Raw genomic sequence first — 19441 nt, forward strand, 5'->3', positions numbered from 1 at the left:
CAATGTGATACAACACCAAGCCAAATCTAAGAACCAATATCAAAGAAATTTAAAATCTTTATTGATTGAAAATGATGGAATAACAAGCAATGTCAATTTTTTTTTTTGGGGTATTCCTAGTGAAAACCAGGTCAGTTTGAGAGCAATTTCATTACTTCCCACATCCCAACTTTAAAAAGCTAAGTTGGTCTTTTTGGCGGGTTCACAGTGAACTCTTCACCTTTTCTGACATGTATGATGAGCAAGGTCAGGGATGAATGATGAAATAGCTGTTGAAGAGCCATCACCCACCCTGGCCTTTTTGGTCCTTCAAAGGTAGCAAAGATTTCAACCACTGCTTCCAAGGAGCATCCTGTTGTTGCTCAATCCATGACAAAAAACAGCTATCCACCAAGCAGAAGAAGTTGACATAAAGAAGCTGATTCCTCACAGGTATGTATCGGAAATTCGCAACTTGAAGAATTGGCCATATGCCTCCTTCCAAAATCAAGGCTGGGAGAAAATCCCTCTTCACATCTTCCTTGACTTGAGGGACACTCTTTCCATTTGAAAATCCCATGTAAGTGAAAAAAACGAGCAGATCCAATGGGCCAAAAATGATCCCATCAAGAGCAACTTTAGTAGCAACGAACCGAAAGGAATTGGGTTGCATTAAAAGTCGCAACTTTATAAATCGGTCCAAACCTTCATACCTACAAATGAAATGAATAATACGAAATATTTTGATGAACTATTGGAAAGATATACACTGTTTTCTTGTGTGTGTGAAAAACTAAAAAAAAAAAAACACCTCCCCCTCTCCCTATACCTCTCTTGATGGTCCTTTTTTTCCTTTTACATTTTTTCTTTTTTACATTTCTTTTTATCAGGGCAGGAGGCTTTAAAACTTTAACACAGTTTAATCTACAGGACCTCCAAATTCCATCGAATACCACAATAATTTAAATCAGGACTCGCATGTGGCCTAAGATGCCTGCGATAAGCCTGCCTCTAATTGAAAATTCGAAGCAATACTCTGATGTGTGCAACCACATGTTAAACTCACCCACAAACTTCCAACTTCAAATTTTTTTTTTCAGGATTGTTTACATACAAAAGACAAAGTGAAAGAGGCAGGAAGTAACAACTTCAGAAAAATGGAGAACCCACCAATGTGTTTGATTGAATGAAAATGCCTTAAACAGGGATTTTTAATAAATATCTTAAATTTTACTCTAGAAACAGGTCAGGCACATGTATCAAGTAAATATTCAAGAAAGTATGTGACTGAAAGAGACTTCGATACTTGTATAGGAGTGCACACTTCATAGCCATATTCTTATAGCAAGAAGAGCAACAGAGTGCAAAAGTAAATTAAATTATGTTATATGCTTTCAGAATGATTTTTGGCAAGCTTCTTTTACATATTTTTGTCAAAAGAATTTTAACACAAATAATTAGATAAGCACCCCATTTTATATCAATCAATAGACCCAATCTGTCATAGAAGGTTATTTTCTAAAAAAAAAACTTACCAGAAGTGGCCTACTGGCCCAACAAATCCAAACCCAAACAAACTGGTTGTAGCCACTCGTTTCCAATTGATTTTCAGCTCCTTATCTTTATCCTGGTGCATGCAAGATGGGTTGGTCATTTGAATAAAACATTAAGGTAGTGCTGAAAGCTTTCGTACGTAACATGTAATTAGGCCAAAAAGATGAGTCACATAATTTTTTTAACAATTTCAAAATTCCTGTGTTTATATCAAATGAACAATCTATTTAAAACAAATAAAAAAGAAACTGGAAAGCATAAAAAACATAAATTTGAGAATTTGTGCAGAAAGGGCAGCCAATGGCTCCACAATAATCTGCACAATCACTGGCATTTGACAAGTCATCACTGCTGACTCATTCCACAGAGAAAGCAAAGGATACTTCAGTCTTTTTGTCTTGCTTTGTCATAAAATGAAATAGGTATCATTTGCGATGTTGTGACTGATAGGTCCATGATTACAGTGATTAATTAGAAACTGTTCCCTTGCAAATGGGGCTATCAGGATTTTTGGTACTACCAGTGAATATTTTGTTTTATAAATAAACATATTGGCCAAAAAACCAATATGTTATTGTTCTCCTTTATTTTCACTTTCTATCCAATGGGAAGAATCAAATTCCTGATTTGAGTAAACGCAGTTCAAAAGAAGCTGGAACATGTTTGGCACATAAACATATATCATGAGGATGATGTCACCCATTCTAATTTTCATCTCTTCTTATTATTTTTCAAGGCTGCAGTAATTAGAAAAATCCTCTCCAAACATCATGTTGCTGATATAAACATTATAACCCTAGTAAAACATGATAATTGCAGAAACACCGACAATTATAACCATAAAGAAGCCTTAATCAAACCTTGCCCAGAAGTAGGAGATATCAAAAATACCATCCATGAACAGATATAGACATGATCTACACTGGTCAACTTCATGATAAAGATAATCATAGATAGAAGAAAATATGGTTCAGAAAATTTTAGATGGTCTTTAAACAAAAGAAGAAGAAAAAATCCAGAAGTTTGTGTTCAATGAGAAAGCCAAACCCTCAGGCACCAGCATAGAAGTAAAACAATGAAGACTACAAACTCTTAACAATCAAGCATGTAGCTAGACGGGGTACAGGCTAGCTGATAGCCCAATAGTAATGGCATCCTTTGTGTTGGCCCATGTCTGTGGTTCGAAATCCAGCTCCCCTTCCCCCACTATCTACTTTATAAAATAAATTTAAAAAGCAAGTAGCTGAACAGACACTATCATAGTGATCTCAAGAGTATTGAAATTATGAGCCACAATCCAAAGTACTTTGTGTAACTTGTAGGAACATTTCCCATATGTTAGTTCCAAAATTCATCTGATTTCAACTAAACGATAACAATCAAATGTTTTAATGTTCAGCCATTTTCCCATTAAACTTTTGAGGCTATAAAATGGTTGTAACTAGTGCACAAAACTCCCACTTTTGCAGAGTCTGGGAGAAGTGATTGGGAGGTAGCCTCATCCCCAATTTTTTTGAAGAGGTTGATTTTTAGACTAAAACCTTTGACATGCCACTTTCGGTGGAAGGCACTTAAAGCCTATTCAATCCCTAATTATTCTACAAATCCTAGGCCTATTGTTTTACAATCCCAACAATAAAATAGTAATTTCAACTAACACTATGCCACTGGTTAACCAACCATAGACAGGTTTTAATATCTTTCCAGCATCAGGCACTCACAAATCTTCATCACATTATGGCATGGATTTTTCTCACAATATTCAGAACATACAGACAGGAGGCACCTAAGTGGAGTACCGACATAGAGAGTCAGATACTTTAATCACAGAGTTGGATATCTTCGCTGTTAATCATATTTGTCTAGAGTAAGAATCGCACCCCCTATTTTCACTCTTTTCTTTCAACACCACGCCAGCACCATTATACTCATTGGCTTCGGCATCAATAATTTTACTCTCAAATCTCAATCCAAAGAAAAGAAAAGTTTACCTTGATCTTGTAAAGAAAATCAGGGAAATTCTCAGGAATCTAAAGTCAAATCCAACACTAACAAATATCTAAAGATAAACCTAAACTGCCATTTGACAAAATTGAAATTACTTGAATACAAAAGTGTAATCATTCTAGAATCCTAGTGAGGAAAGTTCCTCGGCGTACTTGACCTCTTAAAGCCAGAACTTAGTAGGCCTGTAGAGTACATGCCAAAAGCTCCACTTTTTGCCTTTTGCAACCTACAGTTGAGGCATAATATCCCATCAGTAATTCATTGGAATCTCTTAACAATATGTACTTTCTTCATTTCTCCATTAGAACCTCATAATCCACTACATCTTAAGGGAATCAAATGAACAAGAAGTAGAAGCTAATTACAGATAGCAAATAAGAATAATGAATCCCTACAAAAATGAAATTAAGCAGATAGCAAGCAAATGACAGATACCCAATTGGCCAAACAGTGAATTTATACACATGCATACATGTAAACAAAGAAAGAATGGCAAAAGGATGAAATAGAAGCAAAATGAGAGAAACCCATTTGCCAAAACAGTAAAAAAAACAGCAAAGTCATGTTTTTTTTAATAAAAAAAAACATATAGAAATGAGAGAGAACAATAGGGTTTTCTCTATGGTTATTAACCTGAATTTGATGCTTGGTCTTGGCAGTGGAATAGGTGATGGTTTGGGCAGCAATATCTCCAACACCCCATATGATAGCTGAGCTGATGACCTGAGTTTTAACTGGGTGGACAGCCAAGCAATTCTGGTACCATTTCCACAACTTCAACATTTTCCCAAAAGTATGTATATACACAAGAGAGAAAGAAATTCCAGAAGAAAAAAAAGAGAAAAAGACTGAGAGAGAAAGTGATATAAAGAAAGAAACGAGAATTACGGATTTTGGACGGTCATGCCCTTTTGGGCTTTCGTTTTGGCAAAGGCCTGAATATACAGATGCACCTTTGATCTATCTATCTTCGATTTTGGTACTTTTCCCAAGTGCATGAAATAGTGTGATTTCTAGAAAGTGTTCAAATGAAAAGGGTAATCTCTATTTGTAGGAAGGTTGACCTAAAACTAGGTTTCAAACTCCCATTTTTATATTTTAAATAACATTATACATATTTTTATATGTTTTTTATCTGCACATATTTCAAAAAATTACAAAAATCTCATCTCAAACTACTCTACTAAACACCTCCTAAATTTTAAGCTTTCAAACTTTTATCAACTCAAATATTCTAAAATTTAAGACACCATTTCTATTTCACTTATAAACATTATCTCACTAAACCGAAAATAAAAAATAAAAAAGAGTTTCATTATACGCATAATGCACGTATGATAAATCAAGTTAATATATATTTGAATTAGTATATTACTAATTAATGAGTCATGAGTCTCACATTGCTCAGAACCCAAGCATTATGACAAGGTGGATGAAGTGCTTAATCACTAGGCCCTACACTTGGGTTATATTAATTTTCAATAATTAGGAATATTAAAAATCTATATCATATTAAGATATTAATTAAAAACGAGCAAATTACATAATTCTATTATTAGTTTCAGATGCAACCTTATTTACTTAAAAAAGTATTAATACCAAGCACTATCCAAACTTTTCAAAAATATTCTATTTATCTCCTAAGCACAAACTGCACTTTATATTATTTATATGCTCATTTTTCCAAAAACTAATTTATAGTTAGTTTAATTGCCACAACACTTATTTTTTAGATATATAAGCGGCCTAAAGGTAACTTTTTTTTTATTTTTTATAATCTCACAATGCTTTTTTTTAATTTTTTAATTTAATAGTTATAATAGAGCGAAAAATCACATTTTATATATTTCTATTAAAAACGCCAAAATGTGCTGGCTTGGCTACAAAACTCTTTATTTTGGCTCGTGGTGAATCTTAGTACGGAGTATTTATTTTATTTTTTTAAAACCTGTGGTGATTTTTTTTTTCTTTTTTTTTTTTGATAAATATGGTGAGTTGATTTATACCGCATTTGATGCAATAAGATTTTATGCTACCACGATAAAATAAAAATAAAAATCGGAGAAAAGGATAAATAGCAACCAGTGAGACATTTCAAAGCCATACTTTCAGCCCCACCCTTTATCTGTTTTTTTCTTTTGTCAGCCACTCTTCTCTATTATGATAATATTTGTGGATAATATTTTCCATTGGATATTATGGGACAGGACTCCATTCATTATAAACTCCACAAACAATTGCAAAACCATATTTTTTTCCTCTCTGCTTCCAAGTCTACAGTTCCTGAGCTGAGCCCAGACAGGTACAGCAACTGTACAAGTAACCCCACACTCACATAGCTGCTTTTTAATCATCAACAACTTCATTACTCTTTGATGCTTTAGGTTCTAACTCCTATTGCACAAAGAAAGTTTCTGTCTTGCACTAATTAAATTGCTCAGTATCACTAATATATTTATTTTTTGGTTTTTTTTTATTTTTTTTATTTTTTTTTTTTTTTGCCTTTGGCTAAATATGCTGATCTTTGCTTGTTTGGGAACCCAAGTTTCCTTTTTGATGGATTTTGATGTTGTAGAGTCTTTGTTAGGCTTGTTGGTTGATACGCATAGTGGGTATGGTTGATACAATCTATAAAGTTGTGGAATTTATTTGTTATAGCAATTGGTTTCAGTGATGAAATGATGCAAATTCTGACACCCAGGTTTGGATTTTTTATTAGTTTGTCATAATGCTTGGACCCTTTGGTTGAATTTTGCTATAGATATGGAAATCATATTTGGTGAAAAGTCAAGTCTATTCTTTTCGTTTAACTTTTGGAAACTTTTCGTGAAATACTTGCCTAAGTTTTGTTTCCAAACTTTTTTTAACAGAAGTGAATGTATAGAAAGTAGAATATATGTTCAGAATAACATTCATGGTTGTCAATCTCAATAATTTTTCTCTATGTTGTTGATGTTCTCAATATTCTAGAAAATGTGACTGGTTAAATGAGACAAAAGACAACCCCTCTTTGTTAGAACTATTTTTCATGAAAATTTTACTATTGATTTTGAGGATTGCAAATTGAGAACAAGTATGGGCACTTATAATTATTATTTTATTTCTTCCCCTTATGCAATCATGTGAGTTTGTTTTGTCCTTATGGTATCGGCTGGGGAAGCAATCTCATTACTCCTGCAGAAGTTTGAAATCTCATGCTTTGATTTTCCTTCTCTTTCATTAAGCAGGAATAAAATTGATGGAAGACCCTTGTTAAGACTTAAGATGCATATTAAATTTGGCAGGAGCCAATACACTGTTGAGCAACAGATATCTGTCTAATGCATGTTGATCATTGTTTTTGTCATATCACGAGATATATAGTTTAGACTCTGGAATTATTTGTAACATGCTTTCCAACAGTTCAATCCATATGCTAATATCATGCTTCCTCTATATCTCTCTTAAGAAAAAGAAATTTATGGTAAAGCTCTAGTGGCTATATCCTGCATCAATCACAATGTCATGGTTGGCTCATTGGGTTCAGTTATAAGACATAATAAATTTAATACTCGGGACTTAAAGGTATTTTTTTTCTTTAGGAACTTCCTATGAAGGAATGTGAAAAGGAAATAGAAATTTAAGTCTCGGCCTTGGTGGGTGCTCTTGTAAAGTTATCTCCAGCTGAAGACTTTAAAATTGGAAAAGACAAGTGGACCATATGGGAGAATCTGGCAATGAGAAGGCTATTTCCAAAACCACCAGAAAACATCAAGTGAGGACTACCACTATCAAGAAAGGATGGGTTCAAGCATTACCAATCAAGGTAAGTTCAGCAATAACTTTTTTCTGAATATTTTGACTATGTCATTTTACTGCTTCTGCTGTATACTTTGACTGGCCTCAATTTGAGTCTGAGAACATATCATTGTTAAGGGACTTGAGATTAAGGTCTAGCTACCATGGTTTTGATCTCTAAATAATCCTTTTACTCTACCAGTCTTTTTATTTTGGATAAGTAATAAGTATTGAGAAGAGGAAGAACTTTATGTACACAGGGTATATACACAAAAGTTTTCTAAAGAATTACAAGAAGAATGAATTAATATTATATGTAGCTTCTCCTGCTATAAGTAACAATCCAAGAATAGCGGTTCAAGTCTATTGTAAACTGCATGTGAAGAATAGTAATATAGAGAAAAGTGAATGGAGAACTTGTGTGTGAAAAACATTATCTTGTCATCATATCAAACCCTTCATCCCCTCCTCCCCCCTAAAAAAAATAAATAAATAAAAACTGGCAAACTTATGATGATTCTTTGGTTTGGAATAATTAAAGATCTATTAAATGTAAAGTCCTAATGAGTTTTGCCTTGTGGACCCAACTTGTGTGTATTAATCATATGTAGTTTATATGAATGCTGCTTGGATGGAAGTTTGAAGTTTTTTCCAAAAATTAATGCTTCTTGAGCCTTTAACATAACAGGAGCATTCCCTTAATGACAAGAATCAATTATATCCGACATCAAAGTCTACAAATTCAAAAAATCAACCCTACTGCAGCATCTGCAAGACCAAAAATAGTTGCAGAACAGTGCGCTCGAGAACAAAGTTAATGAACATTTTGATAGAAAGAGGGAAACCCCAGGAAGTCCAGTCCATATTTGACAGTTTGATTGAAGGAGGGCACAGGCCATCCCTTGTAACATACACAACCCTTTTGGCTGCCTTGACCATCCAGAAGCGCTTTGAGTCCATACATTTGATTATCTCACAGGTGGAAGAAAATGAAATGAAGCCTGACTCAATATTTTTTAATGCTGTTATAAATGCTTTCTCTGAATCTGGGAACATAGAGGAAGCCATGGAAACCTTTTGGAAAATGAAGGAGAATGGACTAAAACCCACTACTAGCACTTATAACACATTAATTAAAGGTTATGGGATTGCCAGTAAGCCTGCAGAATCTCTGAAGCTGCTAGACTTGATGTCCCAAGAGGGAAATGTAAAGCCCAATCTCAGGACTTATAATGTGCTTATCAGAGCATGGTGTAAGAAGAATAACATCACAGAGGCTTGGAATCTGTTATATAAGATGATAGATTCTGGGATGCAACCTGATGCAGTTACGTACAACACAATATCAACAGCTTATGCTCAAAATGGAGAGACAGATCAGGCTGAAGGGATGATTTTAGAGATGCAGAACAACAAAGTGCAGGCCAATGAGCGAACTTGTGGCATCATCATAAGTGGGTATTGTAAGGAAGGTAAATTAAAGGAGGCCTTGAGGTTTGTGCATAGGATGAAGGATCTTGGGGTGCACCCTAACCTTGTCATTTTTAACTCATTGATCAAAGGATTTGTGGAAATTATGGACAAAGATGGGGTGGATGAGGTGAGTTTGAACTATGATAGTCTGGTCTTCTGGTTCTTGTCTTTTTCTTCCCACAAATTCTTCTCATTATTGCATGGCATATTGTTTTGATTGTTTAGCCAAAACTGTATTAGCAGTTTAATATATTCACAATTCACTATTAAGTCCTCCTGTTACAATTATCAAAATCCACATATAATGTGTTACAAGTTATCCTAAAGGGATGAGTAAAGATCTCAGCAACCTTAAAAGTAAAAAATCGATAATAAGCTTTACAACTCTAGCATCAAACCCACTATATATACAAGTCAAATTCTGATTGATGTAGTGACATAAATCTATTCTATATATGAAAGTTCAAAACTTTTTTTTGGACAAAAATCCTATGTTTTTTTAGAAAAGTACTAGTGCATCAGGTAATATGCCTATTGCCCCCACGCATACTTTTTTTCATTAGCAAGCATTCAAATTGATTATGTTGTTTTTTTTGGGGGGGGGGGGGGGAGGGGGGGTTGTGGCTGCTCATCTAACTAAATTCACTGGAAACTAAAGGCAATGGGCCCACTTAGCTAGAAGCTCATGCTCTCTCTCTCTCAATAAAAAAACAAAGAAAGAAAATTCCCCATATATGTTTTTTTCTTTGGTTTTGGTTAGCCGTCTAACTAAAACTATTAGAAACAGATTACAATGGCCCCAATGGTTTCTTTAATTAGTTGGTTTCATCTTTTCATCTTCTTCTTTTGCTTTATGAAGAAACTCACAATATTTAATATATATATATATATATATATATATATATATATATATATATGTATATGTATGTATGTATATGTATGTATTTTTTTTTCCAATTGATTTATTTTCTTCCCCCCACACCCCCCCCCCCCCTTCCCTTTATAATTATATAATATATTATGATATGCCCAAGGTTTTTTAATACTTAAATGTGATCAAATGGGTGGTATATGGAAAGGCTGTTTATAATATCACCAGCATCATAACTCATTCAGCATAACTTATATGGTAACCTTATCACTTAATCCCAGTGTTAATCTGTATAATTATTTTTTTCAAAACAGTTCTTCTATTTGTATTTGTTTTAGAACTTAACATCCCTCCAAGCCAAACAAAAAATTGTATGGACTTGTTAAACTGTCCAGTACTGCTTTCCTGAGATGCATGGTTCATTGCAAGTTGTTGCTCTGTTGACATGTTCTAAGTACATTAGTTTGCATGATTAAGAGCATTTCTTTTCTTCTCTATCTAGTACCATTTTAATTAATTCTGTATTTGGTAGGGAAAGAAGTTAAGATTTGGTATGTTACATACTAAAATTCACACCCATCCCCCCCCCCCCCAAAAAAAAAAAAAGAGAGAAGATCCCCCCTGCCAGTAATAGTATAATGCATGGGAAGCATTAATATGCAGGTTATGACATTGATGGTTGAATCTGGGGTCAAACCAGATGTGATAACATATAGTACCATCATGAATGCATGGAGCACAGCAGGGTTCATGGAGAAGTGCAGGGAAATCTTTGATGACATGATGAAGGCTGGAATAGAACCTGATGCACATGCCTACAGCATTCTTGCTAAAGGATATGTGCGTGCACAAGAACCAGAGAAAGCCAAAGAACTATTGACAGCAATGATTAAATCCGGAGTCCATCCAAATGTTGTGATTTTAACAACTGTCATCAGTGGTTGGTGCAGTTCTGGCAAAATGGATCACGCAATCAAGGTTTTCAATGAGATGTGTGAATACAAGGTTTCTCCCAATCTGAAGACATTTGAGACCCTGATTTGGGGATATGGAGAAGCAAAGCAGCCATGGAAAGCAGAAGAAATGCTCCAAATTATGAAAGAATTTGACATTTGGCCAGAGAAATCCACTATCTTGCTTGTTGCAGAAGCTTGGCGTGCCACTGGGTTAACAAAAGAGGCAAATCGGATACTGGGTACTGTGAAAGGTAAGGGAATGACACATCTGATACCGACAGAAGAAGAGATACAAGAGGAGAGCTTAGAGAAATTTTACCAGAGGCAGCCTACTGGTGCCTCTTATTCCAATTTGTTACAGATACCAGCAATTGTTGCCAGTGATCAAAAAGGATCAGCTGCAGCAACCAAAAAAAGCCGAATGGTGTTAAGAGATGGTGATTTTTCATTAGAGAGTTCGTGCCTTGCTACTAAAACTTTGTATCTTTCTCATACTTGCAAATTTGGGGAGAGAACACCAATCATATGCCGGAAACAGTCACAAGGGCAGCTTGGAACATATGCTCCGCTTGCACTTTCATGTACAGTTGGATTCTTGAACTGAAGGAAATACAGAAATCAAGTATGATTGTTGATGTATTTGCATCCACGAAGCCTTCCCAGAGAAATTCAACTTATAAATGCTGTAGATAGCTAAAGAAAGCTGCTTCATTTCATTTTGATTGAGCACTGCTGAATTTGCAAAGTCAATATAATTAACATGTATTTTTTTTATGACGCATCAAATTTTCATGAAACTGATATGCTCATTCTTGTAAAATGTTCTGCTCTCTCTCTCTCTTCAATTAAAGTATAAAATACTTGCCCCCTCTCTCTTGAAATATGAGTATCCAGCACTTGGCTGTGGAGCATTATTCTTTCAACCAGTTTGCCATTCATCAAAGCCAATAAGGAATGACTACTAGAACATTGACCATAGAACTTTTATATCCATACCAGTTATAAGTTGTTGTTGGTTTGCTTTTAGGGTTAGATGTGGTGGACTAGCGCAAATTAATGATGATGGATTTTACAAAATGGGTATGTGGAGATACCAGAAATATGAGAGCGATTGGATATTTAAAGATAATCACAACCGCCACTTTGTGTCAATGATTGTGGATTTATTAGGTCAATTTTTTCTGTTTTTTCTATCTTATAATCTCAGGAAAATGATAAAAGTGAAGAAAAATTTCATTCCAGGAGGTTGAGTTTTTTTTTTTTTTTTTTTTTTTTTGAGGAAAAGAGGTTGAGGAGATTTTGGTTTGTAATGGTTTGTGTGGGTAGCAATTTGGGTGGTAGGTGGCCCTTTGGGGTGGTTTGTGGTGGCTTGTGTGGATGGTGGTTTGGCCTGGTTAGTACAACCCGGTGTTGTGTGTTTTTTAGCCAAAATTGGGTAGAGATAGGAGAGAGAAAAATAATATTTATATGGATAGAGAAAAAAATATTGAGGCTGATGTAGGTGTTTATTTAAATTTTTTTTTTTTAGAAAGTTTTAACATATGACGTCCGCTCCTGATAATTACTCCAAATCGGTTTTTGGCGTAAGCGGAAATTAAACTCCAAATCTCTTATACAACCATCAGAAACTTTACCAATTGAGCTAACTGAAACTCACTATGTAGGTGTTTATTTGTTAAAATAGCAACATATAAGTTTTTTAGGTTAGTTTGGCTAAAACCTTGTAGAGACTAATGGAAATGCTCTTATCATATAAGTAATGGCTAGCATTAAGTGATTAATAAATAACAATTTATGTGGGAGAGAGAGGAAACGTTCATTAAACTTTTTAATGAGGGTGGAAAAACGGAAATTCAATAAATAAGCTCTTTAGTGTATTCTCAAGAGTTTCCATATCAAAATTATTTTTTCACTATTTATGAACACAAGTATTTTGGTGGAGTCCTACAAGATTATTCAAAGAGTGTAAGAATATTTAGATGTCTTATTGTGGATACAGTGGCACAAAAGCTGCTGCCTGCTGGTGAATGGTGATTTCAGAAGCCATTCTAATACACATTTGCATGGTACTGCTACCAATGAAACTTTCCCCCCATATGCAGGCAGACACTAGGGAATTGTTCTCTGAGATGCCATGCACGGAACTGCTTCTTAGAATTCTCTGAGACATTCTTTAGTAACAATAAGGCCACCTCTACATCCAAGTTATGCGCTATGCACATTTATGGGACTCCTCAAGGTTTCTTGAAACTCCGAAAATTTCCATTTTCTTTAGTTAAATAATTAAAAATTAGGCCATAACTATTTATGCAAGACCAAGAATAACAGAATAGTGCAAATATAATCGTGAAATTAACTCTTTGAATTTAAATATAATGCACCATACGAAAAAGAATTGTTTGAATCAATTATAGAGTTCTATCTTTTTTCCCATGCGAATTTGATATTTCTCCATTAGGAGGTTGAGAAGGAACCCTGCTGAGAAGCCATACAAGGACTACACCAACAAGAGCTCCAGACAGATGTGCAATGTGGTTGACGCTTTGCAACGAATTGCCCCCACGAAAGGTGCCTGATAAAGCCGTTGAAGCTTGGGCTGCTTCCATTACCTATTGTGTCCAAGAAAAGCATATTAAGGAGAATTATGGTTTAGATACCCAAGAAAAAAAATGAAAAAAGGCGTCATCACATGAGAGATGATATATTTTCACAAAGCTAGTTTTTTTTTTTTTTTTTTTTTGATAAGTAATAAGAATCATATTAATCATGAAGAAAAAGCGAAAACAGCAAATACAAAGTGTTCATGATGGTGAACACAAGAAATAGCAACAAAAAACAACAAAGATATGAAAAGCAACTTAAGGGGCAATTCTAAGGGAAGTAAGAAACTCCAAAGTAGAAGAACAATTTGAAGAACCCTAGCACCTAGCCCAATCAAAAAGAGTACTCTGGCATAGAGCTTGTAACTGAATAAGCGATTTCTCATTAGCCTCAAAAGATCGCCGATTTCTTTCCATCTAAACAACCCACATCAAACAGCCAGGAATCATATTCCATATGTCCGAAGAAAATTTCCCCAGCCAATTACTCCAACAAAACACCAAACTCTCCACTGAACCTGGCATGACCCATTGGATCCTGAAAACTTGTAACATTTGCACCCACAAAGAATGAGCTACAAGACAATGTAGGAGAAGATGGTCCACAGATTCCTTGTTACAGTAGCACATACAACACTTATTCGCCAAAGAGAGGCATTGGGACTATCACACCCAATGCCTCTCGGAATTTGAGACTGAATGAAAATCCAAGAAAGAGAAGGCAACTTCTAGTTCCCTCTCATGAAAATTCCTATAAAATCTCAAGTTCCAAAATCTATTATTCCCACCCTCCTGATGATACAATACATCAAAAATGCAAGCTTCCTTGTCATTTGAACACACATATAACTGAGGATAGAGCATTTTAAGTGATGTATTCACCTATCATGCCAAAAAAGAATGCGAGAGCCATCGCCCACCACAATGGCCAAATGTTTGGAGAACCTCTCCCAACCGTCATTAATATTACGCCAAAGACCACACCCATGGGCCCATTTTGCAAACTTTAGTATTCCACCCCCCTTGACCCTCTCCATATTTGGTAGCAATAATCCTCCATCAGAGATGAGTTCCTTCTTGTCCAAACCTCCATAACCATTTTCCTAATAGGGCTTGATTGAAGTGAACTCACTTCCTAATCCCCAAACCACCCATCTCTAATGGTGAACACACCTTTTCCCAAGCCACCAAAGAATGTTTGAAACACTCCTCTGAAGACCCCCACAAAAAATTCCTCTGAATACGCTCCAATCAGTCAGCCACAGTTACAGGGATGGTAAATAAGGATAGGTAGTATGTAGGAAGGCTAGAAAGGGTACTCTTCAAAAGAGTAAGTCTACCAAATATAGACGCTTCCAACCAAATAACTTATTCTCCATCTTCTTCAAAATAAGATTCCAAATGGATGCAATCTTGTACGGAGTACCCAACGGCATTCCTAAATATTTCATAGGCAAGCTACCCACCCTACAACGGAGAATGTTAGCCAAAACATCTATATCACCAACCTCCCTAACTAGGACAATCTCACTCTTCCCCACATTTACTTCCAAACCAGTAAAGACTTGGAAGCAAGACAAAGCCAGCCTAATGGACAACAACTATTCTCTGGAAGCATCACAAAACATAATGGTATCATCTGCAAACAACAAATGTGATATGCGTACCCCAATAGAGTTAACTGGCCCCACATGAAAACCAAGAAGCAAACCACTATGGCATTATCCTTAGTTTTCTTTAGAATCTGACTTAACACTTCCATAATCAATAGGAAAAGAAGAGGGGACAAAGGATCACCTTCTCTCAAACCATGAGAACTTTCAAAAAAACCCGTAAGGGATCCATTCACAAGAACAGAGAAGCGAACAATGGATATGCAAGCCTTAATCCACCCCCTCCACTTCAACCCAAAACCCATCCTATTCATCAAATAAAGTAGAGCATCACAATTCACATGATCGTAGACTTTTTCTATGTCCAACTTACAAACTACACCTGGTGAGTGGCACTTCAATCTGCTGTCTAGGTACTCATTAGCAATGAGCACTGAGTCCAAAATTTGTCTTCCACCAACAAAGGAATGTTAGCCAAAACAAGCTACCCACCCTATAACAAAGAATGTTAGCCAAAACATCTATATTACCAACCTCCCTAACTGGGACAATCTCACTCTTCCCCACATTTACTTTCAAACCAGTAAAGACTTGGAAGCAAGACAAAGCCAGCCTAATGGACAACAACTATTCTCTGGAAGAATCACAAAACAAAATGGTATCATCTGCAAACAACAAATGTGATATGTGTACCCCAATAGAGTTAACTAGCCCCACATGAAAACCAAGAAGCAAACCACTATGGCATTATCCTTAGTTTTCTTTAGAATCTGAAGAGGGGACAAAGGATCACCTTGTCTCAAACCATGAGAACTTTCAAAAAAACCGGTCAGGGATCCATTCACAAGAACAGAGAAGCGAACAATAGATATGCAAGCCTTAATCCACCCCCTCCACTTCAACCCAAAGCCCATCCTATTCATCAAATAGAGTAAAGCATCCCAATTCACATGATCGTAGACTTTTTCTATGTCCAACTTACAAACTACACCTGGTGAGTGGCACTTCAATCTGCTGTCTAGGTACTCATTAGCAATAAGCACTGAGTCCAAAATTTGTCTTCCACCAACAAAGGAATTTTGAGACTTCGAGATCAGACTGTCTAACACCACCCTTAACCTATTCGCCAATACCTTAGATAGCAACTTGTAAACATTGCCCACCAAGCTAATAGGCTAGTTTTCCTTTATATTGGCAGCATTAGTTTTCTTAGGAATTAAAGAGAGAAAAGAAGCATTTAGAGACCGATCAAATATTGAGTACCTATGAAAATGCTTAAAAATAGCCATAACATCATCCTCCACAACCCTCCAACATTTGTGAAAAAATGCCATGGTGAACTCGTCCAAACCAAGGGCTTTATCCCCCTCCAATTCTGCCAGAACCTGGGTAACTTCTTCTTTCGAGAATTCCCTCTGAAGGGACACCTATCATCCTCCCCAATACAAGCAAAATCCAACCCATCCACAATTGGACGCCACGTTTCTGTCTCTATATAAAGCTCCTCATAAAATTGGATCACTTGAGAATGTACACCAAATTCATCCTTATATAAAACACCATCTACCTCTATGCTGCTAATATGATTAGCTCTTCTATGAGAATTTGCTAATCTATGAAAGAAGCATGTGTTGTTATCTCCCTCCTTAACACACAGAGCACGGGACTTTTGTCTCCAGAAAGTCTCTTCCAAAGGCGCTAAAACTTCAATATTGACAACTATTGACATGAATTTGTCCACCACAAAAACTTAGGGCATGTTTGGTAATGTTGTTCTGGTAATGTTGTTTGTATTTCTTAGAAATACATGTGGGTGAAAAAGTGTGTGGAAATACGTGTAATATTGTTTAAAAAACTGAAAACTGTTGTTTAGGTTGTGGTACCGAACACCCCCTTAATGAAATGTAAACATGTCAGACCAACACACCCAAAGTGAAAAACAGTGAGTATGAGCACCTTTTTATGATGAATTTTACCCTTTCAAATTATATAAGAGAACAAGAAGTGCTCACCTTTTCTATAACAAATTGGCCCAATATAAGCACTTCAAGGATCTTCCTCCAGTCCCAGGACATCTACAGCAAACATAAGATGGTTGAAGACCATATGTGAATTAATTTAATTTCACGATGTGGTTTACAAATCACACAATTTGGAATACCTTTACAAGGACACTGATTGTAAATAACCCAAAAACAGCACCAGATGCCCCAACAGATACTGCATTCCTCGGTAGAATCAGCCAAGAGACAAGGTTTGCTCCAACACCCGTAAGAATATAAGAAAGCCACAATGCAAAATTCCCTTCCTCTTCTTCAACGAGCTTTCCTATTTGAGGAAATACGTGACTGTCAAATTTTGATTTATCATTCTAGAGCACCCTTGTCAACAATCACTAATTAGAAAAAAGAGTAAGACCCTCACCAAAAATATACAAGAAGAAAAGGTTGCTTGAAAGATGATTCCTGAAAATGACACATGGCAATAGAGTAAAAGGGCTAAAGTAAGACGGCAGGACAATAGGCAAAATCTGTCTTTCATGCAACCTTCAAAAACACATAGTTCTCACCAATTGGCATGACAAAACGTTGCGGTCACGAACTGATACCAAGCAGGCCAATTGTGATACAAATATAGACTTCTAATGCCACGAACCTAGCAAAAAAAAATTGTGTCAGTTGACTGTCTGTATTATATTATACAAGAAAACTAGCAATGAATCATATAACTATAACAGATATAAAAAAAATTTCCCCTGAGGTATCATAACATCCTACAAAAGTTGAAGAAACAGCCTCCAAACGTACCAAAATTTAATAAATCTGCTAAAAATACTAATAAATCCATGGCTAGAAGCCAGAAGAAATCAGTACCTGAAACAAGTGATCTGCCACATATATTCCAATATTAAGAAGTATGATCCAGAATATCCCATTTACTTGTCTCTCAGGCTTTCGTCTCTCCTCTGGCTTCCCGAGTTCCAGCTGTGATATCATATCTAACAAACATAATTACAAGGTTGCTTAAACAGTTCTATTCCCTACATATGAAACTGCATGAACTTAAATCCAGCAGGAAGGCAATGACAAAAACCACAATCCCCAGAGCATTAAAGTGAAGCTCTAAATTCCCCCCACTAGCACATTCATAAATATCACATCATAAGCTTTGAACCTTTGGTTAGAACTTACGAATCTCTTTTCTTGCTTTCAAGTTTTCATCAAAAGCAAGAAAAATACCCCAAATATGCTTTGGAAGAAAAAAGTATACTTCAATTATGTATCACAATAAGCACTTACAAACTTTTCGTACTTTTTTAAGTACTTAAAATACCCACCACACCAAGTGTTTGTAAAAAGTCCTAAGAGAAGCAAAAGCAGTAAATGATGTTATTTCAATAAAAGGGGATGCGATTTACCTGATCCATTCATCTTGCATAGTAAGCTGCGAGATGGAGCGGCAGAGGAGAGAGGGTGAAAATGAAGGATTTGATTGGGTTTGGTGAGACTTTGATGAGTGTAAGAGAGAGGATGAGACGCAAAGGTTGGAGATTTTGTTGGACGAGGATAAGAAGCCAAAGGCATGAGTTTACATGAATAAGAATTATAGGGTCCGAGGCCGATAGTTCGGAGTTGGAGTTGCTGAAACTGTAACTGTCCCATTGTTGTGGATTTTGGAGGGAACTGTGAGGTCTAACTGTAGACAAGTCTCGTTTTATATATACAGACACAAACGTAAAACTCTTCTCCACCTCAAGAGTGCCCATCTCACTCCACCCCCTGACTTTAACAAGAAGGCATCCTGGGAGTTATTTTGACAAGTAATGGTAGGAACACATAAGAATGATAAATTTTGTGCAATAATTTCTTATGTCGCGAGAGTAGTAAAGTGTGTTTTAATTATAACTCGTCATGTGACGAGTTGTTGTGACACAAAGTTATACATTTTTATATGTCCATAGCATTACTTTACGTGTTTATAGCGTTATTTTATTAGTTTTTTTTTTTAAATGAGCGACAAAATATACGCGTGACTACACAAAGGCCACGTGACTAAATAAAATAGTAAAATATGATACAATTAGCTATCTTAATTCTAAGTGAGTTCTCAAAAAGAAAAGAAAAATCTAAGTAAGCATTTTTCATATTATCTAGAAATAAGCCAATCAAATGACCTAACACTTACAAGACTTAAGTTCATTCTCTCTCTCAAGTTCCCAACTGATGGTTCTTGTAGAGCATGGGTAATGGAGGTTAGCTATGTTCTTGAAGAACACGGGTAGGCTCTAATGATAATGGAAGAGGTTGGCTCAGCCGAAGGCACTACCCTTTTCCTTCTCCCAAGGGTCTAGCTAAGCTATTAAAAAGATGAACTATTATGGTCTAGTTGAGCTTTTGGCTTAAAGGAATGCAATGGGAAATTGAAAATAGACGTTTGAATTTTGGGTGTTTTTGGTTTTTTAAAAAGAGAAATCGAAAGAGAAAATCTATATTGATGTGATAAAATAATCTTTCAACTTCACCATCACTTTTTCCCAAGCATTCACAATGTACACTATTTAAGTTTTGATGTTAAATTGAAAGTGTTTCGAAGACATGACTTTTGTATAAC

The 19441-nt window shown here is 35.7% G+C and overlaps 3 protein-coding genes across 4 annotated transcripts; 1 reads left to right on the forward strand and 2 right to left on the reverse strand.

The window, feature by feature from the left end:
* Positions 1–39: 39 nt before the first annotated feature.
* On the reverse strand, positions 40–4420 carry LOC142611536 (uncharacterized). The gene is made up of 3 exons (XM_075783593.1): positions 4174–4420; positions 1515–1606; positions 40–692 (listed from the first exon to the last, which is right to left on the reverse strand). Exons 1-3 carry the CDS (start codon positions 4321–4323, stop codon positions 284–286), a joined length of 651 nt encoding a protein of 216 aa, XP_075639708.1. The 5' UTR covers positions 4324–4420; the 3' UTR covers positions 40–283.
* Positions 4421–5661: 1241 nt separating this feature from the next.
* On the forward strand, positions 5662–11498 carry LOC142613362 (pentatricopeptide repeat-containing protein At5g25630). Of its 2 annotated transcripts, none has more exons than XM_075785685.1 (4): positions 5662–5859; positions 7122–7345; positions 8006–8917; positions 10325–11498. In XM_075785685.1, the coding sequence occupies exons 2-4, from the start codon at positions 7241–7243 to the stop codon at positions 11219–11221; spliced, it is 1914 nt and encodes a 637-aa protein (XP_075641800.1). In that variant the 5' UTR covers positions 5662–5859; positions 7122–7240; the 3' UTR covers positions 11222–11498. The 2 variants fall into 2 exon arrangements, with proteins under 2 accessions (XP_075641800.1, XP_075641799.1); XM_075785684.1 differs by having other exon boundaries at positions 5662–5842.
* A 1449-nt stretch (positions 11499–12947) lies between these two features.
* On the reverse strand, positions 12948–18615 carry LOC142612820 (rhomboid-like protein 11, chloroplastic). The gene is made up of 7 exons (XM_075784981.1): positions 18249–18615; positions 17704–17828; positions 17400–17485; positions 17255–17295; positions 16992–17158; positions 16843–16905; positions 12948–13226 (listed from the first exon to the last, which is right to left on the reverse strand). Exons 1-7 carry the CDS (start codon positions 18490–18492, stop codon positions 13026–13028), a joined length of 927 nt encoding a protein of 308 aa, XP_075641096.1. The 5' UTR covers positions 18493–18615; the 3' UTR covers positions 12948–13025.
* Between the last annotated feature and the right edge of the window lie 826 nt (positions 18616–19441).

Source organism: Castanea sativa, chromosome 10 (assembly GCF_040712315.1).
Source record: "Castanea sativa cultivar Marrone di Chiusa Pesio chromosome 10, ASM4071231v1".
NCBI lineage: Eukaryota > Viridiplantae > Streptophyta > Magnoliopsida > Fagales > Fagaceae > Castanea > Castanea sativa.